The 25812-nt window shown below is 40.5% G+C and overlaps 3 protein-coding genes across 7 annotated transcripts in view; 1 reads left to right on the top strand and 2 right to left on the bottom strand.

Moving 5' to 3' along the window:
• Window positions 1-228: 228 nt before the first annotated feature.
• Window positions 229-25812, bottom strand: part of LOC114137161 (leukocyte elastase inhibitor-like) — a 47417-nt gene continuing 21833 nt past the window's right edge. Inside the window, exons 1-10 of one of the 5 annotated variants that reach the window (XM_028005747.1) lie at window positions 8332-8460; window positions 7818-8011; window positions 4392-4493; window positions 2930-3070; window positions 2635-2752; window positions 1886-2028; window positions 1489-1566; window positions 1319-1405; window positions 1054-1234; window positions 229-961 (exon numbers count right to left, since the gene is read on the bottom strand). In XM_028005747.1, coding sequence (XP_027861548.1) covers window positions 735-961; window positions 1054-1234; window positions 1319-1405; window positions 1489-1566; window positions 1886-2028; window positions 2635-2752; window positions 2930-3070; window positions 4392-4493; window positions 7818-8006 — 1266 coding nt within the window. In that variant the 5' untranslated portion in view covers window positions 8007-8011; window positions 8332-8460 and the 3' untranslated portion in view covers window positions 229-734. Of the gene's footprint in view, window positions 962-1053; window positions 1235-1318; window positions 1406-1488; window positions 1567-1885; window positions 2029-2634; window positions 2753-2929; window positions 3071-4391; window positions 4494-7817; window positions 8012-8331; window positions 8461-11533; window positions 12437-14070; window positions 14252-14325; window positions 14416-14677; window positions 14756-15768; window positions 15912-16187; window positions 16306-16591; window positions 16733-16899; window positions 17082-17318; window positions 17431-25812 lie in introns of those variants that run through there. The other 4 variants (XM_028005752.1, XM_028005751.1, XM_028005749.1 and 1 more) reach the window with 4 other exon arrangements.
• LOC114137185 (serpin B6-like) lies at window positions 17320-22209 on the bottom strand. The gene is made up of 4 exons (XM_028005803.1): window positions 22171-22209; window positions 21931-21963; window positions 20349-20895; window positions 17320-19748 (listed from the first exon to the last, which is right to left on the bottom strand). The coding sequence occupies exons 1-4, from the start codon at window positions 22207-22209 to the stop codon at window positions 19510-19512; spliced, it is 858 nt and encodes a 285-aa protein (XP_027861604.1). The 3' UTR covers window positions 17320-19509.
• Window positions 21891-25428, top strand: LOC114137163 (leukocyte elastase inhibitor-like). The gene is made up of 9 exons (XM_028005753.1): window positions 21891-22012; window positions 22250-22431; window positions 22630-22770; window positions 22947-23064; window positions 23669-23811; window positions 24131-24208; window positions 24292-24378; window positions 24463-24643; window positions 24736-25428. The coding sequence occupies exons 2-9, from the start codon at window positions 22255-22257 to the stop codon at window positions 24960-24962; spliced, it is 1152 nt and encodes a 383-aa protein (XP_027861554.1). The 5' UTR covers window positions 21891-22012; window positions 22250-22254; the 3' UTR covers window positions 24963-25428.

Raw genomic sequence — 25812 nt, 5'->3', positions numbered from 1 at the left:
TGTATTGTGAAGCCTTTTGGAGCCCACTGGACTTGGAAAAAGCGCTATTCAAGTACAGACCATTTACCTTTAATGTCCAAGGAGCTCCAACCAACTAATAAAGTCAAGTGTGACAAACAACAAAGTCCTATAACACAACGCTTGATTCAACAGAACAAAAACACATTTATCAAATCTAACCCAAATCCCAGAAGTTCCGGATGAAAATAAACCACACAAGACAGCAGGTTCGAAAGTTTCTCTTTTATTCCTCATGTGAGAGTTCAGGGCTGCATTACGATGATCTACAGATCTGATACCAGTAAAGCTTCATGTCGTCTCTCCTCTCCCTTTGGTTCTGCGTCCAGTGTGAAACGATTACTTATTCCAATGCTTGCGAAGATAAAGTGCTAAGAACGTTGCAATTATTGTTTGAAACAGGCTACATTTTTAAAAGGCCATGTTTTTAAAAGGACACGTTATAAGTTAAACCAGCTGCAGCAAACAGAGCTGTAATGTTTTACATACATGAACAAATACACGTGCAAAGGATGTCAGGTTTAACAGTGGAAGAAACTTTAGCAAGGCACATAGAGAAGAGGTAAAGCCCAACTTGTACACAGTGGTGTTAAATCTACCGGATGGAAACCTGAGGTGGGATTAGGAAGAGAGAACTCTACACCAACTCCTCTCCCTCACTCAGCTCCATGTTGTAATAACCTCCCTCCTGTTCGGACACGCCACACTAAATGAGCTCACACAGGCGAGCAGTAGCGGCCAGCGAAGAGAACGCTCTTGGAGGGGTTGTGTCGGATGAAGAAGAGGAAGGGGTGGTCCGCGATGAAGGTGGCGGGGATCATGGCGCAGCGCAGCATCATGACGGCGGCGGTGGCAGCGGCGGCCTCGGTTCCCTCCTCGTTGACTTCCACAAAGGCCTTGTGGTAAACCTCCGACACAAACAGGTCGTTGGCCGGGGACATGCCTGTCGGAGCAGAGAGGGACCGAAACGTTTAGCTGTTACCAGAAAGGTACAGAGAGCGAGTCGGAAGAAAACAACCTGGAGACGAATCCTACCGGAAAAGTCGCTCCTTGATTGGTCGAAGGCGTCCACCATGCCCATGCTCGTCAGGACGGCCTTCATGTCGTATTTCTCCTCCAGCTTGAACCGAGGCAGGCCCACCTGCACCTCGATCATATCCATCATGTCTGGATTGGTCCAATCCATGAACTTCTCGTACGTCAGCGCCTGCTCAAGCTTGAGGTTGGACAACAAATAAAGTCAATTCCTCCAGCTCTTCTTGCACGTCGTTGTGGAGGCTTTGCAGGATTAAGTACCTACCTTCTCCAGACCGGTGGTACCCTCCATGCTGTTGGGTAAAATGATGAGCATGCTCAGCTCCTTCCCTTTGTACGGCATCTCCAGGATCTGTAAAACAGGGGATTTTTAACAATGTGGTCTGGGCGATCGTTGTAGATTCTCCCACCGGAGCTGTGAATCTCTGCAGTTACCTGGCAGGCGACTTCTGAGATGTAGGTCAGGGGAAACTTTGATTTCATGTGCATCATCTTCACTGCCTTTTTCTCATTCTAAAGAAAAAACAAAGAAAAACAAAATTGTGTACATGCAGAGATCGGTAAAAACATGCTACTTATGCTTACAGAAGATATAGGGATCACACAAAGTCTACATAGGTCAACAAGTTTATTAGTCCTGAAAGAGTTGCCAGAAAAATACATTAAAAATCTGCTGTTGTTCCAAACAAAAACACCAAACATGGAGAAGCAGCGTTCAGCTTCTAATATGCTTTTTGTTTGCCAAAGGAAACAAACATTCAGTCAACGTTTTAGCTGATGAGGTTTTCTTCTCCACACAGACAGAGGTCAGGTTGCTGGACGGCACTGTTACCTTGTTGACTTTGAACTGAGCGTCGCGGGTGGCGTCCACCTTAAACTGCTTGTCCCAGTGGCCTTTGAAGTAGATTGCGTTGACCAGCACCAGCCGGGTCATCGAGTTCACTGCATCCTGGGCCAGGATATCCTTAATTTTACCTGGTGAGAAACAATGCAAATAAACAGGTAAAAAAAAAATATAGCACATTAATTAAACAATAATATAATATATATATATATATATATATATATATATATATATATGAGTAAAAAAGGCAATAAGCACAAAAATGAATTCAAAATGATTAAAAATAAATAAGCAAATAATTTAAATTAAAGAAATACACATTGACAAAAATAGCCTAATTTATCACCAAAAAAAGTCAATAGAAATATTTTGAGTACAAATGTTACATTTTAAAAGTAACGAAAAAAAAATTTAAGTAGTGAAACAACTTAAAAAAAAAGTTGAATCAAATAGGAAAGAAAAAAGTAATCCAAGGATTATGATGGCTAAATATTGCAGAAGTGGAGGGGAATTAAAAAAATAAAAAAAAGCTGAAACTTTTTCATTTAAATGAACAGATCCATTACTTGCTGCTTATTAATTTGTCTTTTTAATTTAATTTTTTCATAGAAAAATAATGAATTCATCGTTTTAATTTCAAAGGCTTAGTGACACATTGAGGGGTGTGTGTGTGTGTGGGTGTGTGGGTGTGTGTGTGTGTGGGGGTGTGTGGGGGTGTGTGTGTGTGTGTGATCCACCTTGTGTCTGTGTCTCCACCCAGCCGTTGATCTTGACCCTGGCTGCCTCGGCCTTTGAGGTGAAGTCCACGGTCTCCAGTTCTGCCTTGTAGTGCTTCTTGGTGCTCTCAAGGTAATCCTGAGACAAAAGCAAGTGAATGTAGATCCATGTGTCGGCTTATCCGGCGTTCCGCTTTTCTGCCCTCATGCACTGTACACAGTCTTAACGTGTACAGAAAGCCACACCCACTCAGGAACATCCACTCTTAGTGCTGAAAGGTAACCCCCCCCCCAACTCCCCCATCCCAAGTCACACCTGAACAAACTGGTAGGACTGCTCGCCGTAGAGCCTGTTGGCGACATTCAGGGCATACGGAGCGTCCGACTTGTTGAGCTGGCTCAGCAGCTGGCTGAAGCTGGAGTGGAGGTCGTCCTTGACATCCAGGGTTTTCAGGGTCTGCAGATGAAAGGAAACCAGTTAGATTTACTGAACAAGAAGCAGACCAAACTAAAATATATATATATATTTTTTTTTTTTTAAAAAAGAAAGGTTTTCATGGTCATTTTGTTTATTAAGTGATGAAAGGATTTGTTTATACTCTATAAATAGGGTCTAAACCTGCTAAAGATGTTTTAACTCATCACTTAATAGAAAAAAGACTCATTTCCGTACCATCCATAATACCAAAAGTCTTCATACCACCAACGGCTTTACATCACAACCACAAACTGCAAAGTATTTTATTCAAAATAGTGTCCAATTGTGAAGTGGAAGCAAAGGATATGTAGTTATTTTAATTTTATTCACAAATAAAAATGTTAAATTTGGCATGGATATGCATGTGCTTAGCTCTTTCAATTATTTCACTGCAGAATCACTTTTTTCTGGAATTATGTCTGCTTTGGTGTACGTTTACCACATTTACACATCTAGAGAACAAATCAAAACAGATCAAGCTCAGTCAGATTTCATCTTGCCCTGGACTTTGATTGGGCCATGTTGAGACTAAATTATACAGTTATGCAAATGGGGCCTCTGGAGGCAATTTGTTGAAAAGGAGGGCTGAATAAAAACAAAATGCCAGACTCAATAAAATACATTTACAGTTGTGGTTGTAATGTGACAAAATGGGAAAATCCAAAGGGTGTCAGAATGTTTATGTATGTAGGAATCAGTCATGAAGACCCAAATGTAGCATCAGAGAGAAAAGTACAAAATATCGTAAGCCCTTCATCCCTTTAAAATGAAAAAGAACCAAAGATCCAGACCTTAGAAGTTCTTACAGAACATAAGACCATCCCTCCACCATGTTGTTATTCCAGGTCCAAATCCTTCCTCCAGATCGCGTGTTTACTGTGCAACCAAAAATTAAACTCATTTAACTCCAATGGCCTGGCACTGCAGTTTTGCAGTGCGACACTAGTCATTTTTCCACTGTCACAGCTACACCAGTAAGAGGAAACGAGTTTTGCCCATTTTAGTGTAATGGGAAGTGGCAGATGAAAAAAGCCCAACAACGCAGCGTCGTGTAAAAACAAAAGGACTCTGGAATGTTGGACACATTCACAAACTTCCAAGTTGCCTCTTTCACCTTCTCTTTCCTTCCTGGATTATTTAATGGCGGCGCCACAAATGGCAGCAGGAGAGCAACAGAAGAGAAAGAGGGCAGCAGAATGTGAAGTAAACTCTCCTCCAAGGACCACATGTTAGCACCCAGACCCTTTGTTAGTAGTAGTATCAGGTAACAACTCCTCTTTTGTTGCTTTTTTTTAACCACCTTTAGCAGCTGTGGTGGCAGTTTGGCTTGAGCTTTCTGTTGCATCTGCGCCTGCGGCGGTCCCGCTTGCTTCATCTTTTGCGCCTTAGTGAAGCACAGAACCTGGAGGCGACATTTGGGATACTTACTGTCAAAGCCGGACATGACCGACCTCCAGTTGGAACCGTTTCGTCTGTCAAATCAGTGGCGCGGTACTGTCATGAGGCTCACAAGAAGTTAAATATTTTTAAATTTACTCACATTTCCTTATGACGGAGCACTAGGGTCATGCTAAGAAAGAAGAATTGCGAGTTTTCGCCATCGAAGTGTTACGACTTTTACCTCATGCGAGTTCATTCTCGCAATTTCATTTTTTCCCTAGTACGGCCCGAATCCTCCGTCTGCATCAAGGCTCTGTGTTTGTAATAAGAGATGGAGAAGTGCAGCCAGCTGCACCTACTCAGGACAGCCCAGGGTAAATCCTCATAAAAACCTCGACAGAGTCTGAGCATGATGACTGATTATTGGTGCTGACAGCAGGAGATAAACAGATGATTCATCGTTTAAAGCGTCTTTCACAACCCGGAGAGACTCCACTCTGGATTCCCACTCCTATCAAATTCAACGCAGTTTAATCAGAGAGGAAAGTTCAAGTTGGATAGAGCACTGTGTCACGGAAAGGTAAATGTAGACGTTATGGTCTGGTTGCTTCATGACAGGACGAAACATAGGTTTACTAATCGGCTCCACACCGAGTTCTCCAGGAATGTAGCCGCTGATTTACTGTACAAACAAAGATAAAACCGGGATGACTGAATAGGGACGGGTCAGTTAATGCGGTCAAGGAAAATGAAAGTCTTAAAAGAAACCAAAGATCTTCTGTAAAAAAAAAATTAAAAATAAACAAATAAAAAGCTTAAATAGTTATTTTAGTGAGATGCTGAAGTGAGTTTGATTTTCTCTGACTCAGTTTGTATTTGTTCAGGCCGCTTGCCTGAGCAAATACACCAACCAGTTTCTTAAACTATATAGAGAATAGAAAGCAAATATGTCACATATTTAGCCAACATTAAAAAAAAATAAAATAAAATCTTTCAAACCGAGTTGTACAATTTAACATTTGCTGAAATACTGGCAAAGACTTACATATCCAGAGCAGTAACACTTGTATAACAATCAACATTTGACAAACTTTAAATATCATCACTACAATGTAAGATAAGACTGGGATAGGCCGTTTTTTTTTTGGTTTTTTTTTAAGCTACAGGCTTGGTTTTCCAAGCTGGACTGAGTTATCAACATGATGTTTGGTGACGTTCGGTTCCAGAGTTCCTGCAGCTAAATCCGAACATGTCTGTGGTTGGTGCAGAGTCAATGTCAGCCTGCTACCAGGGACTCAACAAACCGAGGGATTTCTCAGCTAAATGACACATTCCTCCACAGCTGACTCATCTTTCCAGTTCAGCCTCTCAGCCACTCCCTCTTACTCAGCAGCATTGCGTGGCAACGAGCGTCTCCATAACAACCTCTGGCATACAGTGTGAAATGCCTTAGATGCACAATAAGAAGTGTTTAGCCAGCGCTCAGCTTTATTTGAGAGATTTCAACATGCATGAGCAGGAAGTTTATCATCATCCCTATTAAGTTGGTTCCCTAGTTCCCTCCTTCACAACGGAGGGATGTTATTTGATGTGTGGGGAAAAATAAAAAGCTCCTTTATGTCGAAGGAAAAAAAAAAAAATCTGTTTAAAACACGTTGACTAGCTGCTCTGATTAATAAATTCATTGCTAATGTGCCCCTAATCCTGAACAACCAGATAAGAAAACAAACATACACAATGAAAACCTGCAAGTTAATGCACAAACCCCTGACTGGAACAAAACACTTTAAAGTTTTACAGTGAGCATGTTGCTATGATAACAGCACTGATTTACACTGGATGGAGTCGTTTCTTTAACCTGAGCTACAGGGCAGATTATGGGTGAGGCCCTGCTCCTCCCATTTACTAACATTTGCCAACTTGACTTAACTGGGTGTGGTTTGGCTTCTGCGGTCCCAGGTTGTTAGCCGCCACATAAACCCTCTGTTACCAACTTTCACCTGAATTTCATCCACCTCTCCTGGAAAATAGCCCCTGAATCTTTCTGCTAAAGTGGAAAAACCCGCTAACGAATAGAGACTAATGCTCCGTTTATTCTCGTATGGTTAGTAGGAACTCCATCGCTGCCGAATCAACAACGTCGGCAGAGAGTTTTCACTTCAGTCATTAAATAATTAGATGACTAAATGCGAATGTGCCGGCTTACTAAAATGGCGGTCGGTGTTTGTGCAGACTGAACTTTGAGAAGGACCGCTCATAAAAACGGTTGGGCATATCTGCTGCACCTAATGAGACCTGATAACCACAGTTAAACATCTACACGGATTATCCTATTCCCATAGTAACGCAACCACAGATTTGACCCACATAAAAATAAAAAAAATAAAAAACTAGTTCAGATTATTCCTGCTAATTGGAAGAGAACAGGACAAGAAGGAGTTTCCCAAAGCCTGGTTTCGCTCCATATTAAGCTTAATGCTTAATCATAAAAGAATAGTTCAAAGTTTTCAAATTAAGGATTTGTCTAAAGGTGATACGCAGACAGCGCCTAGCATGAGGTAGGGAACCCTTTTGGCGTCTTTATTCTGGATAAATCCAGATTAGCCCAGACTTGTAGGGGGAAGCAAGCGGTTAGCCTGAGAGGATTTTTATCATCCTAGAAAATCTCTAATCCCAAAAACGTCTCAGAAGTTCAGACAGATGCAGTTTTATGAACCTTTTAATGGTTTATTATCCACTCAGAGGCTGATTATTTAATTCCTGTTCCCTTCCTGCATGAGGTTAAGCCATCATGATATTTTTGCTTTTAATAATGCTAACTTCACCGCAACTACCCGTCCACAAGAAAATTGATATTTCCAGTTGCCTTGGCACCCATGGTCCGTTTACAAACGGGCACTGTGTCCTCCCCAAGAAGAGAAAAAGACACAATTTGTGGTGCATATTGACTGCGCATTTGGAGATCCTTACAAAGCAACTACATAGATGTCTGCTTTGCACGTACACATTATCATTTTTCCTCTAACATCCGCCTCTTTTGATCAATTACGGAGAAACTTTGAGCTACACTCGCAACAGCTAAAATAAATGAAGACAAAACGAGAGTTTTTTTCCTTGCAGGTAGTTCCTTATAATCTTTTCACAAAACCTCACTTCAACATTTCCGAACCTTTAATGTGTTCGCACTGCCTCGGCGGGGCTGAGTAAATCAAAAAAAAAAAAACAAAAAAAAAAAAAACGTGAGGAAATGTGTCACTGGTGTGGCAATAAAAAGAAAGGTCACTCTCATGAATGCTAACAATGTTGACAGTTTAAAGAGGTGGAGTGCGTGTTTCACTAACTGTACCTCCGACATCTGAGCGGCTGTGTTTCCTCTGGCTCCCAGCAGCACCATGGCCAGAGCCGAGGAGATGCTGAAAGGAGAGAAGAAGACGTTTGCGGTGTTGTCTTTGTCCCCCAGCTTTTTGAGCAGAGCCAGAGAGAAGCTGGTGTTGGCTGAAGCCAGAGGAGTCACTGCTGCTGCTGCTGCTGCCATCGTGCCTGCAGGGCAATGAAACAAAGACGGAGGTTATTAATTTAGAACATTGTCGGGTTTTATTCTTCTTTGAAGTCAAACTCCCAAAACAAAAATAAGCTGCAATAAACAGAACAAGCTCAGCAATATAAACGTGAATGCTAAACTGCAAGCGGAGGCTGCAAATTACTTCAAAACAGCGACTGAGAGCTTTTTAAGCTGCAACATTAAAAGGTCTGAAAGCGCAGTAAAATCGTTACGACGGCATTCATTACAGTTCTGGGTGTTTCGCTGGGAAACCAGGAACGTCGCGTCTCACAGACTGAATGACACAAGCTGCACTCACTGTCAGACGCTTGTCGTGTAGAAAGAGTTGGGTCACATGAAGAATGCTGGTTGAAGCGCAGGTTTTTTTATCTGACACGAGGACACACCCCGTCAAACAAAACAATTATGAACTTCCTGACTACGGAAGCCGAGGGGATAGAGATAAAAAGCTTCGGCCTGAGCTGAGAAAATGTTTTCTTATAATACTACTACTACTACTACTACTAATAATAATAATAATAATAACAAACGTTATCTTGTAGTTTTAATAGTCATTAGCTCTTTTTCAGGAAAAATAACATAAATAGCCAAAAGCTAAATAATATTGTATGGAAACCCGTTTCCGTCACTCTATTAAAAAAAAAAAAGTCAATATAATGAGATAGTATTTCAATATATTGGGACTCTACTAATAAAATAAATATTACTGTAGAAATTTTGTTTATCTGTGCAAAATAAGTTGCCACAATACATAGCATGACACTAACCTTTTAACGCGTTTATAACTTTGATTGAATTGTGATTCAGTCAAGGGGACAATGAATGCTTAGAGGATGCAAAAGACATTTTTAGTTTAAGTTTTGAGACAGAATTGATTTTTAATCACAGATTTTTGTACGTTTTCAGTGTTTTACATTGATGTGAATTGAGGACAGTGTGACTTTGTGGGTGTGTTTGTGTCCCAACTTTTTTTTTTTTTTTAAAGGTTTTTTTTTATTACAAATATCTCCACATAACAACCTTGGATACTTTATGTTCTAACAGGTCAATTTTATTTCAGTATACCTCCTTTCCAGCAGCACCTTTTTTGGTCACACTTAAATCATCAAAAGATATATATATATATTTCAGCTATGAAGACAACCAGAGAAAAACACAAACAGCATTTTAAAATTATTAAGGCATAAAAAGTTAGCCAAAAGATTAGCACCTATGTGGAAAGGCAAACTGCCCCCTGAGCTAAATAACTGACAGTGCTACACTTGGTGGCGTCTTAAAGTCAGAGACTGGATGTCCCACATTTATCAGTTTCAAGACTAAAATCAATCAATAAGAGACAACACCTTTATTCTCACAAAATACTATCCCACCTGTGTTGAGGTCGCACACGCCCAGGTTGCGCAGCAGCTTCTCTGAGAAATCAGATCTTTCTTTGTTTCTTGGAGCTAATTTGTGGGTGTGGTGGAGGGCTAGGTCACCCCTTCAAGCCTTTGTTTCCATATGATAAATTGAACATATCATAAAAAATAAATCCGTGAAGCTTAAAGTCGGATCTCTGACTGAGTAAAACAAACAAACTTCTCATTCAGTCAATGGATTGTTTGAACGAATCAACTGAAATGTTTCACTTTTTTTTTAAATAAAAAGCTCAATGAATGTTTATTTATAGCTATTGGCCAACTAATGAGCAAACTGTGACGCATTTAGTGTATAAAGGAAAACTTACCCTATACTGAAAAAACCAACGGGTAAGATTTACTAAAAAAAAAAAAAATCCTACAGAAACTTTGCGCTAAAATTTTCAAAGAAAATTTAAATAACACAAATTCAAGTCTACCTTACTCATTTATATCTAGTAAATTATACTAAGCACAAAGCTCAAGATTTATGAATAAATGAGGTACATTTTGCTTAATCTAAAATCAAAATAAGTAAAGTTGATAGCTTTTAGGTTACTTATTTGTATTTAGATGCTTTGATCATCCTCAATTTCTTTATATAAAAGTACCAGACAATACATTTATGACAAATCACTTTCCAAACACGTTTGAAGTTATTTTTTTTACCCATAAATTAATAAAACTCTGCATATTCAATGCATATTCTTTTATCTCTAACTGACACCATTCCAACTCCACAAACTAAAGATATCAATGCAACATAAAGCATACAGCATTAAATGATTAATTTACATATATTTATGCATTTGGCAAAAATCTGCTATAACAAATAGCAGAATATTGTTGCTTCATAAAACACGTGCAAAAACACACAAAAAATATACACATATATATACAGTATATATATATAGAAAGAGAGAGAAAAAAAGGTTTCAATCTACAGTTTAACACGGTTTCTAAAGAAAATAAAAGTGGCGAATACTGAATACAGATACTCTTGAATCGTCAATGTTCTCTTTGCACCTCTTCAGATGATTTTAAGTCTGAGACCTGGAGGCCCAGGTCTGGTGCTGCCGATGCCAGATTATGTTGCAAAGAACAAACGGCAAACATGACATGAAAATAATCATGAACCGCCGGTGTGATCTGTCCCTGTGAAGACGGATTTCATCCACCCAACCACACCTCCTCCTCTTCACAGAAAGCCGGGAACCAAGCAGGAACAAACGAGTAACCACCCGACAAAGGTAGGCTTTCATCACGCGCCAGGGTTTTTAATAGGTTTTCTTTAACATTTGATTAGAAGCAGCGAAATTAATACATGTTTATGTAAAATACATCTAAATGAAACCTTTTGGTCAGCATGAGCTCGCTCAGGTGTTGGCCACTGTTGAAGAAACACTCACACTTCTAATGTGCCATTTTGACCTAGAAAGGTCAAACTTAAAAATACAAAAAAGAAGAAGAGAAAAAACACAAATTCAGCAGAAAGTTCCAGTTGAGAAGAGTCAGCTACTTTAAGGTGACTAAGGTTATTTAGGTGTGAATGTTGGGAGTGAATTACGGAAAGTGACTTTCTGTATTTCACTCCATGATGCAATGAACTGCTCAGACAAGCCCACGCATAGAAACTTGCTTAAGCAATACAAGTAAAAATGGCAACTTTTTTGTTTTGTTTTTTTTGGCTAATGTTATATTTCAAGACAACAACACATTTCTCCTCACTCCAAATAGCAGTTTTTAAAAACAAACTAAACTTTTTTTTTTTTACAAAAACATTACTAAATAACATACAGTATCTCTATGTTCAGTACAGTTTACTGTCTACACCGCCACCTACTGTCCATGCGTGTGTGACCTTGTAGACTCCACCTACCATATTCGTTTTAATTTCGTATTATGCAAAAATAACAATAATCCAATGTTACGATGACATCAGAGAATGATGTAATTCTACCATATTAAAATATATACGTGTCTGTTGATTAAAAATATAAGCAGAAATGAAGATATTTCTTTTGTACTGGCAATTAATCTTCTAAATCAGATGATCACGTATTTATTCACTCTACTTTATAAGAATTGCGTCTCACAACATAGTTACTGAGATTCTTACAGCCTTTTATTGCTCATGGATTTTCCACACTTTTGTCTAGACAACAAAAAGTTTGACAACTAAAAAAAAAAATCTTTTAAAAATGTAGAATGTAGTCCATAGAAAATGCTCAAAGATATGGCAACAAGTTCTGGCACGACAAAGGAAATCATTAAAAATAAAAAAAATAACGCCTATCATTACGTCACTTTGTACCAGAGGGAATACAGACGATGTCACGGTTTCTGTCAGTACACCCAGGGAATGACCATTTCTTCGTGCCAGTCTTAAGAAATTTACAATTTTGGCAGCTTAACGCTTGAAAACAATTAAACATGTGCATTCAAATAAGTTCATCTCCACATAATGGTTAACATTTACTCCAGTGCAAACATAGATTGCCAAGATGAATTTCGGCACAAGCTTTGGAAAAGGACTCGGTGACCTTTGTAAAAGTGCAATCTTGTATACGACAGCAATGTAGTGTGGCTGCTGTCGTGGTCATTTTATGGGGTGTAGAGTGTGCTGGTGAGAATTTTTGGCCATTGGTTATTAGTTTGACTATGAAGAATTTGATTGCTTGCTCAGGAGGCGACTCGTCCATGTTGAACCAGGAGGACATCTAGAAGTGGCAGGACTTTAGCCCTCGAAGACTGGAGTTTAGTAGCCCGCCTGCTCCAAAGGTCATAGAGTGTGCTAGGGGGAGCAGAAGCGTCCAGCGAAGAGAATGGTCTTAGTGATTCGATGACGAATGAAGAACAGGAAGGGGTGGTCTGCAGTGAAGAAGGAAACACTATCTGCCACCAAACCACCCGTGGCAGCAGCAGCTTCAGTTCCTTCTTCGTTCACTTCTACAAAAGCCTTGTGGGAGACTTGTGACAAAAAGAGCCCTTTGTTGCTTGACATTCCTGTCACAGACAAGAGAAGAGACGTTCCAGGATTACAGGCCACAGCTGTAGGAATTCATCTAACCAAAAGTAGATATCAGTATTCAAAAAACAAAAGAGCTGCTTTTATCACAGAGTGTGCTTCCATGAAGGAATACTACAGATAAAGGGAACAATTTGGGTGACATGTTCAGATTTGAGGTCCAAATGCTATGGGCTGAGCCTTTCTTTTTCCAATTGAGGTTCTAAAGGAATATGCTTACAGCCTTTCACGGCTGCTCACCTTCACCGTTTAGCCCACTTCCAGCTGGTGACGCTCGTTTGAGGAACGTCAATCTAAAGCAAGCTACGGAAACAGTACATGTGTTCACGTACCTGACGGACCTGTTAGCTACTGCTTCCACTACCAACGATGCATGACGGGTATATGACAGAAAGCACTCAGTAGCTGTGTTTCCATTAACCATCAAATTGTGCAAATTGAAATTAGGAGAATAAATGGAAACATGCCAGCTTAGTAAAAACGAAAGTTTTTGATAAAGTGTTTTTGCGATACCATTAGGTTATTTTATTGTTGTCGTTGTATTAAAATAGATGTGTTGTGCAGAACTGCGTAAAAAAAGGAAACGCCTTTTCTACCTCACACGAGTCACATGAATAACCGCCGTATGTTACTACTGCCGAAAACCACAAAGAAGACAACAGGAAAAAGTAGGAGGATAATGTTTTGTTTTTTTACATTGTGCTGCTGGCTCCACCAGAGCTTTCACAGCAGCTCATAAAAGTTGTGTCATTGGAAAGTGTTGAATCAATAGCTCTTCTGTAAAATCACTGACTACAATTTATCCAAAACGCCGCATATAGCCCCTCCCAAGTGTAAGTGTTTTGTCACTCCATCCCTTTAATAAGACGCTGACGTCTCCTCTGACGGCTGATAGCTGATGAGCGCCAGCGCCATGGCTGAATTATGAACACATCCCATGCAACTGTTTGTTGCTGCCATTATTTTTAATGACTTATCACATGGACTAGCTAATTCACGCAGGATTTTAATATAATTTCTTATTTAGTGGAAGCGCCGCAGTCATGAAATTCTGCTTCTTTTTATTTTTTTTTTTACATTATCAAAGATTTGCGCGCATTTGTAATGTTAACGCAGATAACGTTAGCACGATCTGAGAAGAAGACACCTACATGAAAGAAGTAGGTACAGCCTCAATCGAGGCTGTACCGGCGCTGTGAGGCCTGATGCTCAGGTGAGAGCCGCGGTACCGTGTCTTTGTATCAAAGTGATGGGGACTGGCCTATTGAGAGAAGAGGAACACAGTGAGGCTACATATTTTTCTCTCTGTCTGTTCAATTTAAACTCTAGTAGTGGAATGGCTTACTAACCTCAAAATCAGAAGTTGCATTGATGGGATAAGGGTGTGGGGTTATGTCCCTCATCAGCAAGGAATTTTTTTTTAAAAAAGTAACCGAAAAAGTTTTATGTAGCTTAAATTTCAGGCTGATATTTTCCGTCACCAACAAGTCCATTTTGAAAGCAATAGCCTTGATCATGATTTGACAGCGTAAGGCCTAGTTCTGGGCCCCACTCCCCCTATAGTCAATTTAACTACATCTGAAACATCTCAGTCTCCTGCCACATGTCTCACCAGAGAAGTCGCACTTCGTCTCGTGAAAGGCGTCCACCATGCCCATGCTGCTCAGGACTCTGTTCAAGTCATACTTCTCCTCCAGCTTGAATCGAGGCATCTTCACGATAATCTCACCGCTTTCCATCTCACGTGGATGAGTCCACTCCATGAACGTCTCGTACGTCAGGAGATCCTCCAGCTGATCAGGTGATAAATCGATCATTACATGTCATGGTGAGGTTTAATCAGTCTGTGAGGCACAGAGAGCCCTACCTTCTTCAGACCTGTTTCGTTATCTTCTATCTGTCTTGGTAAAAAGATGAGCATGCTCAGCGCTTTCCCTTCATAGGGAATCTCCAGAATCTGCCCACGAAAAGGTGCAAGGCATTACAGAGAAGTACAGGCTCTCAGATATGCTTGATTCATAGTAACTCGCCACATAAAGTTTGGTTATTTTCCTACTGAGCAAGTTCAGTCAGGCGATTTGAGTTCTACTGCTGCTTTACATGTTACCCACTTCCCAACTGGAGCAGATGATGAAAGTTGCTAAATTCTCTGCCTCGCTTCACATATCTCTGATTACATCATTTCAGCTTCCACCTGAGAGCTCCCAGGTCAGTAATACCTCACAGCTGGCTTCATCAATGGAGGCATAGTTGAAGTGGCTTTTAAGTTCCATCATCTGCACGGGTTTTGTGTCTTTCTGTGGACAAACACAGGAACAGCTCATTGACCTAAAAAAAAGGACAATACCTTTCAGGATGAGTTAAGTTAGATCAATAATTGGGCAAAAATCCATTGTTTTTTTCAATTATGTTGGAGAAGTTTGAGCACTTTATGATTCTGGTTGCTCATTTGTTTGGGGGATGACAATACTACAGAGACCACAACGATAGGACTATGGAGATCAGGGCACTTCCTTGAAGGTGATTAATGTCTAGTGGTTAAATTTTGTGCTGGTCTCCGGTGCAAAACAAGCTTAAGGGGCCATTTAGCAGATGAATGCAAGCAGCTGGACATGGAAACTCCTCATTAAATAACTGACGTTTGGGATATGGAACATCACCTTACTAGCAGGAAATGCTCTTGAGTTGAAGTGTGAGGTTGTGCTAGACCAGATTAATAAAGTTGGAATCACTTTGACTCAGAGGTTGGGCTATGAAACCTAACGCCTGAAGAGGGGCTGGATTTCCTCCCAAGGAGACAGTTTCCCAGGGAGACAGGTATACCTGTAAATATTATATATTGAGAGGATACTTAGCCAGCACTTTGGTGGTAGAGGTGGCGGGGGTATGGGATCTCCATAATCATCTCCACGTCAGAGCTAAAGTGTACTTGGCACAAGGCCAGCTGACGGTGTTTTACCAATTGCCAAGGCTGGAGGCGTCAAATGATCACAACCTTGTAGTTAGATCATTTCGGGGGATGAGGTTGGTGGACAGAAGCTCTAAGACTGAAGCTTCTGGTACTTATCACCCAATGGATTTAGTTCCTTCTTACCACCTCAAGTTTGTACATTTCACTGGACAGACCTAGAAAACCCTGGAAGAACTGTATAGAGATTCTTTGTAGCCTGGGAACACGATGGAGTAATCCCTCCACATTAACATAGTCGTTTCACGTCACAGTTACTATAAAAGCAAGATTATTATTTTGCACAGCAATGATAAAGACCTACATATTGAGAAAATAATCTGTATTGGTGATCATTGTTACCTTGTTGAGTCTAAACTGAACCTCACGGGTATTTGATCTCTGGAAGGCCGCATTCCAGTTGCCTTTGAAGTAAATGGCATTAACCAGCACCATCTTGGTCATGTCGTTCACCATGCCCTTAACCACCATATCCTTGATTTTACCTGACGACAACATGAGCAGAACATGGATCAGATGAGAATCAGCACTGCAAACACAGCCTAATTAACAAAATCACAATTACACACTGTTCCAATAGATGGAGCTAATGACCTTCAGAGTTCTTAATCATCATTGTATTTTTATCTGTGGTTTTTATGAATACTGTACAGCACTTTTGGCGCAGTTAATACCTGTTTGAAAGTGCTTTATAAATAAATTGACATTGGGTTAGTTGGGGTCATCAACTGATGGTGTGTGTGTCAGTGTGTGTGATCCACCTTGTGTCTTCTCCTCCACCCAGTTGTTGATCTTGACCCTGGCTTCCTCACATTTGGTTTTGAAGTCCACAGCCTCCAACTCTGAGTCGTAGTGAGTTTTTGTTTGGGTTAAAAACTCCTAGAAGAACAAACAGAAGATCCATGAATTCATCCTAAAAACAACTGCCTAGAATCACTACTGTACTTACTGACTATGTAGGATGAATAATTTTACTGATTTCCTACTGTTGCAGAATCTGTCCAAAAAATTGTATTTGGTATGTTTCATACATGAAACAATTTAAACTGACACATGTACCCTGACAGATTAGCTAGTTGTGGTGAGAAAACCTGTTAGAAGTGTACCCCATAAAGCACATAGTGAATATATTTGGTAATGAAAATGTGTATTATTACTCGCTCACCTGCAGAAAGCTGTAGGACTTCTCTCCAAACAGTCTGTTGGCAACACTGAGAACAAACTTAGCGTCGGGCTTGTTGAGCTCACTCCGTGTTTTGGCAAACAGAATGTGGACATCATCCTGACAGTTCTGGGTTTTTAAGCACTGTGGAGACAGAAGACGGGGGTGGTTACAAGACGACATGTTGAAAAAAAAATTAAGGTCATTGTAACATTGTCATAAGCTTTTGGGTTAGCTACAAGCTAGCAAACGACTGAAAAATAGAGCTCTGTACAAGATAACATAGACCAGAAATCAAAGTACGAGATCACCTCTGATATCTGAGTGGCTGTGTCTCCTCTGGCTCCCAGCATCACCATAGCCAGAGCTGAAGAGATGCTGAAAGGAGAGAAGAAGATGTTTGCAGTCTTCTTGTCCTCACTCAGCTTTCTGAGCAGAGCCAGAGAGAAGGTGGTGTTGGGCTTGGAGAGAGGAATGGAGGAGGCCATTGTTTCTGAAGTAAACCAAGGATAGATCAGTCATTTTCAAGCTGCATGACTTTGTTCAGACTAGTTTTCATTCCTCCCTCTATGGTGAGTCTCTACTGACATATTAGTCATCCACACTTTCTAACACAGTCAGTGTAAAATGAAACTTATCTGAGTGTGACCAGATCCCATTCACGTAATAAATGTTTAGCCATTAAACAGCACAATTTTTATATTCCCAAGAGAAGGAAAACTTTACTTACCGAAAGATCCGTAGTTGTCTTGACGCGATCAGGACTGTTTCTGCTGCAGAGAGAGAACGACTCCTTGCAGTGTCGTATTCAGGTGAGCACATTCAAGTCACCACGTGCCCTTGAAGGGAATGTGTTTTTATTTTTGTGAGTGTTGTGATTGGTCCTTTCGGGTGAAATAAGTAGAGGAAACTGGTTCGTGGAACTGCCAAGCCTAAACTCCTTCAACCTCGAATTTGTGTTTTATCAGGTCCAATTTCATTTTTCAGGACAATCTTGTTTAAAAGCAGAGAATCAGATTTCTGCATAACTCTGCCCTGCGGCAATAGGGATTTTTGGGTGTGTCTAGGTAACCAGATGGGTAACTACGACCAATGACCTTTTAAAACCTTAGGTCATATTTATATTGTAGATTGACCTACTTATGAGTTCATCATTTAGAACAGCTTGGCTAAGATTGTGTCAAGAGAAGAATTGGTTCAAGTTTGTAGCAGCTCCCCAGCACTTGAATGAATCAGCCAGTCTCCACGGGTGAATTTAGTGTTTTATTTTTCTTTGATTCAAATCCACCATGATCATCACAGTCACCTCAGTCACCATGAAAACTAGAACATATACAAATATTAAAATACAAACATAAACTTACCATACAAACAAAACAAAACGTACCTCGCTGCTTTCACTGGGGAACACTAAGTGTTGATTTCTTTGTGTTTTGACAGTTCAAATCATTCATTGGCACAATGATTGAACCAGACTTTATAGGGCCCACCCTCATTAGCTACGGCAGCCCGTGAGGTACATACAAAACCCCCCAAAACATTACAAAGTGCAAATACCATTAAGTAAAACAAAATATAAACCACCAACAATGCTAATCAAAACAGACAAACATCCATAAACAATCTGAGACATTCTTAATTTAGAAAATTCACTTTGAATAATTTTATTTAAATAGTCTACAAATTGAAATCATTTAGGCAATTTATTTTAAATAGCTCACTATCCATTACAAAGTTTATAGGTTAAGTTAATGTAGAACCACCTAGTTTAACTTGGTCACCTAGTTTCTGGCAGAACTTCCCATGAACAAGAGATATTTCTCTTTCTTATCCGTCCTGAGACAAAGTGAAAGCACTACCTCTTCGCGCAAAGAACCGGAAAATGCTGAAATACCCGCTGGAAAACTAATTACAACACAACAACGAGCCGCATAACATGCAAACCAGCAGCAGAGAAATTCAAACCTAGAGACAGCAGAGCTGCTGAGAAAGGCCCTGCGGTAAAGCAGAATGTTATGTCTTAAAAGAAATGCTCAGTCCCTTTAAAAACGGGTAAAAAAAAAACATGAAACCATTAAAAGACGTAGCCCAGATATACAGCTCAGTTGCGCTAAGTTGTATATCTGGGCTACTTCAATATTTTTTGTGCCTTAAGCTTTTAGAAACTTCACTTTTTGGTAGAATCAGAGCTTCTGGAAGTTTCTAACTCTGGCAGCTTGTGTTGATTCAGTCATCTTGCTATAAAACTTCATAAGGCCGCTTGACCCTCACAGCACCGATTCAGTGTAATCGGTCAATCTGGTTGGCAATCTAGTTCGGAGATCAACTCTGACCTAATAAATTCTGGAAAAAAAAAAAATTGACAGCACCGCAGCCGGTGCAACCTTTCGTGGTGCAGTCTTCGTTGTTGTTAGGTCTAAATTACCCCAACACAGACACAAAGAAGAGACAAGAGTCAGAATTTAGTTTTACCTGCAGGGAGAGTGCAGTTGAAACCCAGTTACAGATTTCTGCCAATGCTCTGAAGCTTCAACTGAGTCTTGCCCTGCTTTTATTAGAATTACGAACTCCCTAGTTACACGACGGGGTGCAGCCCTGAAGGGAGGGGGGGCAGAAAACAGCTGCACACTCACATGAACACAACTCATTCATGCAATTTTCAAAAGCATATTTCATAAGATAAGACTATAGGTTTGCAGTTCACTCAACGCCGGAATGTGTCGTTCATGGTGTCCTCCTTTCTCACTCCTCAGCAGGCCGCTTCCAGAGTTTCTGCAAACACTTCAAAACACTCAAAGCCCTTCATTAAAATGTAAATGCAAAGGTAAATAAAATGGATGGTATTATAAAATAATGGTAAAGCAAATAAATGATAATTAACTACAAAATCCTTCCAACGGTTGTAAAGGAGACAGAGCGCGCTAAGGGGAGCAGAAGCGTCCAGCGAAGAGAATACTCTTGGTGGGGTTGTGGCGGATGAAGAATAGGAAGGGGTGGTCTGCAGTGAAGCTAATCGGAATGTTAATTCGAGGAAGGAAGGAACGGCCACAACGGAAACGCATCTGAGTGGAAGCGGCAGCTTCAGTTCCCTTCTCGTTCACCTCCACGAAAGCCTTGTGGGAGACGCTGGACAGATAGAGCTCCTTGTCTCCAGTCATACCTGTCACAAAGGACACGGAAACATACTTTAAAATCATCGCAGTGCTGCATATTACATGTCAAAACTTCAACTAGATTGCAACCACTGACAGTCTTAGTGGTTATAGCCAGCAACACCAAAGGCTGAACTCACACCATTCATCCATCGTCTGCACCCGATTATCCTTGTAGGGCTGAGTTCTGTCTCCAGGGGTCATAGGGCAAGAGGTGGGCTACTCCCTGGCTATGTCATAAGTCCATCACAGAAAACTGAACTCAGCTTTCTAAATAAAGTGATTCATCATAAATAATTCCTGATTAAATTTTTGGGGCAATTAACAGCAAGTCGCTATGTTCAACCTTTTTCATCATCATTTAAAAACTTGGGGGAAAAAAAATTGCTTTTGTATTTATTCAATGTTATCTTTGTCTGATATTCAAATTTGTCTGAATATCTGTAACACTATGTATTTGTAAGAGTGGAAATGTTTTCTGGTTAGAAATCAGAAAACCAAACAGCAAAAACTAAGATGTGAATTTGTAAACTCTTCTTGGTCTATGGTCAATGAAACATCGGTGGGCTTAACTATGTTGCAGACAGACATCTGGCCACGTGTCTCACCAGAGAAGTCACTCTTCTCTATATCAAAAGCGTCCACCATGCCCATGCTGCTCAGCACTTTGTTCAGGTCATACGTCTCCTCCAGCTTGAATTGAGGCAGCTTCACTTCAACCAGAGTGTCTTTCATGTTGCCAGGATGGGTCCACTTCAGGAGTTTCTCATAGGTCAGGTGCTTCTCCAACTGGCAAGATACAAGATGCGCATTAATAACGACATTAAAATTTATAGTAATACCAATGTTTATTTCTATCTCACTTTTTTTAGCCCTGTTGTGCTGTCTCTTATTCCTTTCGGTAAAAAGATGAGCATGCTCAGCTTGTATCCTTCGTAATGCATCTCCAGGATGTGTCCAGCAGAAACATTTCACAGTGACATGGAGGTCATTGTAAATGCTGGGATCACTCCGCCCGTCTCTCAAAGTTTGATGATCGCAGTAATTAATATACCAAGCAAATTTGTGGTTGATTACCTGGCATCGGACTTCTGAAATGTAAGCATGGAGGAAATCGTTTTTTTGGAACATCATCTGGACCGGCTTAGTGACGATCTAAAGACAAGAAACGAAAGAACTGCAGTGAAAATATTTGACGATGCAATAAGTCATATTCCAGCTGACTGCATTGCTTTCACACAACTTATTATAACTTGGTAACTGTGTCATGGGTTGTGGCCAATTTGCTGTTTTTAAAGTTCTGACCTGCTGATAGGATTATTTGAATTTCCATTTTTGGTGACACTTTATTTGACAGGGTGTGCATAAAACTGACATAACACTGTCATAAACATGACATAACAACTGTCATGAACATAACTTCATGAATAGTTACGACTGCTGTTAAAAAGCGTCATTCGGTGAATAATGACACTTTTAATGCAAAGTTGAAATTATTCAAAATGTCTTTGTTATGACAACTTGACATTCACCAAGAATCATCATCTGTCATAAATATGTCAAAATAGTTGTCCATTTTCACATTTTAAAATATTATGTATCTTTGTATATTATTACATTACTATATCATTTGTTATACATTTCTTCATTTAAGTGACCCTGAAGTTTTACAGCAAGATGCTTACAAAGCACTTATGAACTTTGCATTTGAAAAATTATTTAAGGCTGTTGCAATATGCCATCTCCACCAGTGAGAGGCAGCAGTGCACGGACATTCAAGTGCTGGGGAGCTGCTACAAACTTGAACCAATTCTTCTCTTGACACAATCTTAGCCAAGCTGTTCTAAATGATGAACTCATAAGTAGGTCAATCTACAATATAAATATGACCTAAGGTTTTAAAAGGTCATTGGTCGTAGTTACCCATCTGGTTACCTAGACACACCCAAAAATCCCTATTGCCGCAGGGCAGAGTTATGCAGAAATCTGATTCTCTGCTTTTAAACAAGATTGTCCTGAAAAATGAAATTGGACCTGATAAAACACAAATTCGAGGTTGAAGGAGTTTAGGCTTGGCAGTTCCACGAACCAGTTTCCTCTACTTATCTCACCCGAAAGGACCAATCACAACACTCGCAAAAATAAAAACACATTCCCTTCAATGGCACGTGGTGACTTGAATGTGCTCACCTGAATACGACACTGCAAGGAGTCGTTCTCTCTCTGCAGCAGAAACAGTCCTGATCGCGTCAAGACAACTACGGATCTTTCGGTAAGTAAAGTTTTCCTTCTCTTGGGAATATAAAAATTGTGCTGTTTAATGGCTAAACATTTATTACGTGAATGGGATCTGGTCACACTCAGATAAGTTTCATTTTACACTGACTGTGTTAGAAAGTGTGGATGACTAATATGTCAGTAGAGACTCACCATAGAGGGAGGAATGAAAACTAGTCTGAACAAAGTCATGCAGCTTGAAAATGACTGATCTATCCTTGGTTTACTTCAGAAACAATGGCCTCCTCCATTCCTCTCTCCAAGCCCAACACCACCTTCTCTCTGGCTCTGCTCAGAAAGCTGAGTGAGGACAAGAAGACTGCAAACATCTTCTTCTCTCCTTTCAGCATCTCTTCAGCTCTGGCTATGGTGATGCTGGGAGCCAGAGGAGACACAGCCACTCAGATATCAGAGGTGATCTCGTACTTTGATTTCTGGTCTATGTTATCTTGTACAGAGCTCTATTTTTCAGTCGTTTGCTAGCTAGTAGCTAACCCAAAAGCTTATGACAATGTTACAATGACCTTAATTTTTTTTTTTTTTTTTAAATACATATTTTAGTTTGGTCTGCTTCTTGTTCAGTAAATCTAACTGGTTTCCTTTCATCTGCAGACCCTGAAAACCCTGGATGTCAAGGACGACCTCCACTCCAGCTTCAGCCAGCTGCTGAGCCAGCTCAACAAGTCGGACGCTCCGTATGCCCTGAATGTCGCCAACAGGCTCTACGGCGAGCAGTCCTACCAGTTTGTTCAGGTGTGACTTGGGATGGGGGAGTTGGGGGGGGGTTACCTTTCAGCACTAAGAGTGGATGTTCCTGAGTGGGTGTGGCTTTCTGTACACGTTAAGACTGTGTACAGTGCATGAGGGCAGAAAAGCGGAACGCCGGATAAGCCGACACATGGATCTACATTCACTTGCTTTTGTCTCAGGATTACCTTGAGAGCACCAAGAAGCACTACAAGGCAGAACTGGAGACCGTGGACTTCACCTCAAAGGCCGAGGCAGCCAGGGTCAAGATCAACGGCTGGGTGGAGACACAGACACAAGGTGGATCACACACACACACACACCCCCACACACACACACACACACACACACACACAACCCTCAATGTGTCACTAAGCCTTGGAAATTAAAACGATGAATTCATTATTTTTCTATGAAAAAATTAAATTAAAAAGACAAATTAATAAGCAGCAAGTAATGGATCTGTTCATTTAAATGAAAAAGTTTCAGCTTTTTTTTATTTTTTTAATTCCCCTCCACTTCTGCAATATTTAGCCATCATAATCCTTGGATTACTTTTTTCTTTCCTATTTGATTCAACTTTTTTTTTAAGTTGTTTCACTACTTAAATTTTTTTTTCGTTACTTTTAAAATGTAACATTTGTACTCAAAATATTTCTATTGACTTTTTTTGGTGATAAATTAGGCTATTTTTGTCAATGTGTATTTCTTTAATTTAAATTATTTGCTTATTTATTTTTAATCATTTTGAATTCATTTTTGTGCTTATTGCCTTTTTTACTCATATATATATATATATATATATATATATATATATATATATATATATATATATATTATATTATTGTTTAATTAATGTGCTATATTTTTTTTTTACCTGTTTATTTGCATTGTTTCTCACCAGGTAAAATTAAGGATATCCTGGCCCAGGATGCAGTGAACTCGATGACCCGGCTGGTGCTGGTCAACGCAATCTACTTCAAAGGCCACTGGGACAAGCAGTTTAAGGTGGACGCCACCCGCGACGCTCAGTTCAAAGTCAACAAGGTAACAGTGCCGTCCAGCAACCTGACCTCTGTCTGTGTGGAGAAGAAAACCTCATCAGCTAAAACGTTGACTGAATGTTTGTTTCCTTTGGCAAACAAAAAGCATATTAGAAGCTGAACGCTGCTTCTCCATGTTTGGTGTTTTTGTTTGGAACAACAGCAGATTTTTAATGTATTTTTCTGGCAACTCTTTCAGGACTAATAAACTTGTTGACCTATGTAGACTTTGTGTGATCCCTATATCTTCTGTAAGCATAAGTAGCATGTTTTTACCGATCTCTGCATGTACACAATTTTGTTTTTCTTTGTTTTTTCTTTAGAATGAGAAAAAGGCAGTGAAGATGATGCACATGAAATCAAAGTTTCCCCTGACCTACATCTCAGAAGTCGCCTGCCAGGTAACTGCAGAGATTCACAGCTCCGGTGGGAGAATCTACAACGATCGCCCAGACCACATTGTTAAAAATCCCCTGTTTTACAGATCCTGGAGATGCCGTACAAAGGGAAGGAGCTGAGCATGCTCATCATTTTACCCAACAGCATGGAGGGTACCACCGGTCTGGAGAAGGTAGGTACTTAATCCTGCAAAGCCTCCACAACGACGTGCAAGAAGAGCTGGAGGAATTGACTTTATTTGTTGTCCAACCTCAAGCTTGAGCAGGCGCTGACGTACGAGAAGTTCATGGATTGGACCAATCCAGACATGATGGATATGATCGAGGTGCAGGTGGGCCTGCCTCGGTTCAAGCTGGAGGAGAAATACGACATGAAGGCCGTCCTGACGAGCATGGGCATGGTGGACGCCTTCGACCAATCAAGGAGCGACTTTTCCGGTAGGATTCGTCTCCAGGTTGTTTTCTTCCGACTCGCTCTCTGTACCTTTCTGGTAACAGCTAAACGTTTCGGTCCCTCTCTGCTCCGACAGGCATGTCCCCGGCCAACGACCTGTTTGTGTCGGAGGTTTACCACAAGGCCTTTGTGGAAGTCAACGAGGAGGGAACCGAGGCCGCCGCTGCCACCGCCGCCGTCATGATGCTGCGCTGCGCCATGATCCCCGCCACCTTCATCGCGGACCACCCCTTCCTCTTCTTCATCCGACACAACCCCTCCAAGAGCGTTCTCTTCGCTGGCCGCTACTGCTCGCCTGTGTGAGCTCATTTAGTGTGGCGTGTCCGAACAGGAGGGAGGTTATTACAACATGGAGCTGAGTGAGGGAGAGGAGTTGGTGTAGAGTTCTCTCTTCCTAATCCCACCTCAGGTTTCCATCCGGTAGATTTAACACCACTGTGTACAAGTTGGGCTTTACCTCTTCTCTATGTGCCTTGCTAAAGTTTCTTCCACTGTTAAACCTGACATCCTTTGCACGTGTATTTGTTCATGTATGTAAAACATTACAGCTCTGTTTGCTGCAGCTGGTTTAACTTATAACGTGTCCTTTTAAAAACATGGCCTTTTAAAAATGTAGCCTGTTTCAAACAATAATTGCAACGTTCTTAGCACTTTATCTTCGCAAGCATTGGAATAAGTAATCGTTTCACACTGGACGCAGAACCAAAGGGAGAGGAGAGACGACATGAAGCTTTACTGGTATCAGATCTGTAGATCATCGTAATGCAGCCCTGAACTCTCATATGAGGAATAAAAGAGAAACTTTCGAACCTGCTGTCTTGTGTGGTTTATTTTCATCCGGAACTTCTGGGATTTGGGTTAGATTTGATAAATGTGTTTTTGTTCTGTTGAATCAAGCGTTGTGTTATAGGACTTTGTTGTTTGTCACACTTGACTTTATTAGTTGGTTGGAGCTCCTTGGACATTAAAGGTAAATGGTCTGTACTTGAATAGCGCTTTTTCCAAGTCCAGTGGGCTCCAAAAGGCTTCACAATACATCTACATTATTTGTTCATGTTAATAACAATATGAATATTATTTATTTGGTTAAACTCATTTCAATGTACAGGCTCAACTTGCATTGTAAACTATTTATCTGTGTTAAGCAACTATG

Source organism: Xiphophorus couchianus, chromosome 21 (genome assembly GCF_001444195.1).
Source record: "Xiphophorus couchianus chromosome 21, X_couchianus-1.0, whole genome shotgun sequence".
In the NCBI taxonomy this organism is placed as follows: Eukaryota; Metazoa; Chordata; class Actinopteri; order Cyprinodontiformes; family Poeciliidae; genus Xiphophorus; species Xiphophorus couchianus.
This window is presented reverse-complemented; position numbering and strand designations above follow the sequence as displayed.

What these genes read in the sequence shown, in the direction of transcription:
- LOC114137185 (XM_028005803.1), bottom strand. Translation starts at nt 22,209, where the DNA reads ATGACTTTGTTCAGACTAGTTTTCATTCCTCCCTCTATG. An exon ending in TTTTCATTCCTCCCTCTATG is followed by an intron (nt 21,964 to 22,170) that starts GTGAGTCTCTAC and finishes TTTCTGCTGCAG; the next exon opens with AGAGAGAACGACTCCTTGCA. An exon ending in AGAGAAGAGTGACTTCTCTG is followed by an intron (nt 19,749 to 20,348) that starts GTGAGACACGTG and finishes CCTTTGTGACAG; the next exon opens with GTATGACTGGAGACAAGGAG.
- LOC114137163 (XM_028005753.1), top strand. Translation starts at nt 22,255, where the DNA reads ATGGCCTCCTCCATTCCTCTCTCCAAGCCCAACACCACCTTCTCTCTG. An exon ending in TCTCAGAAGTCGCCTGCCAG is followed by an intron (nt 24,209 to 24,291) that starts GTAACTGCAGAG and finishes CCTGTTTTACAG; the next exon opens with ATCCTGGAGATGCCGTACAA. An exon ending in ATCAAGGAGCGACTTTTCCG is followed by an intron (nt 24,644 to 24,735) that starts GTAGGATTCGTC and finishes CTGCTCCGACAG; the next exon opens with GCATGTCCCCGGCCAACGAC.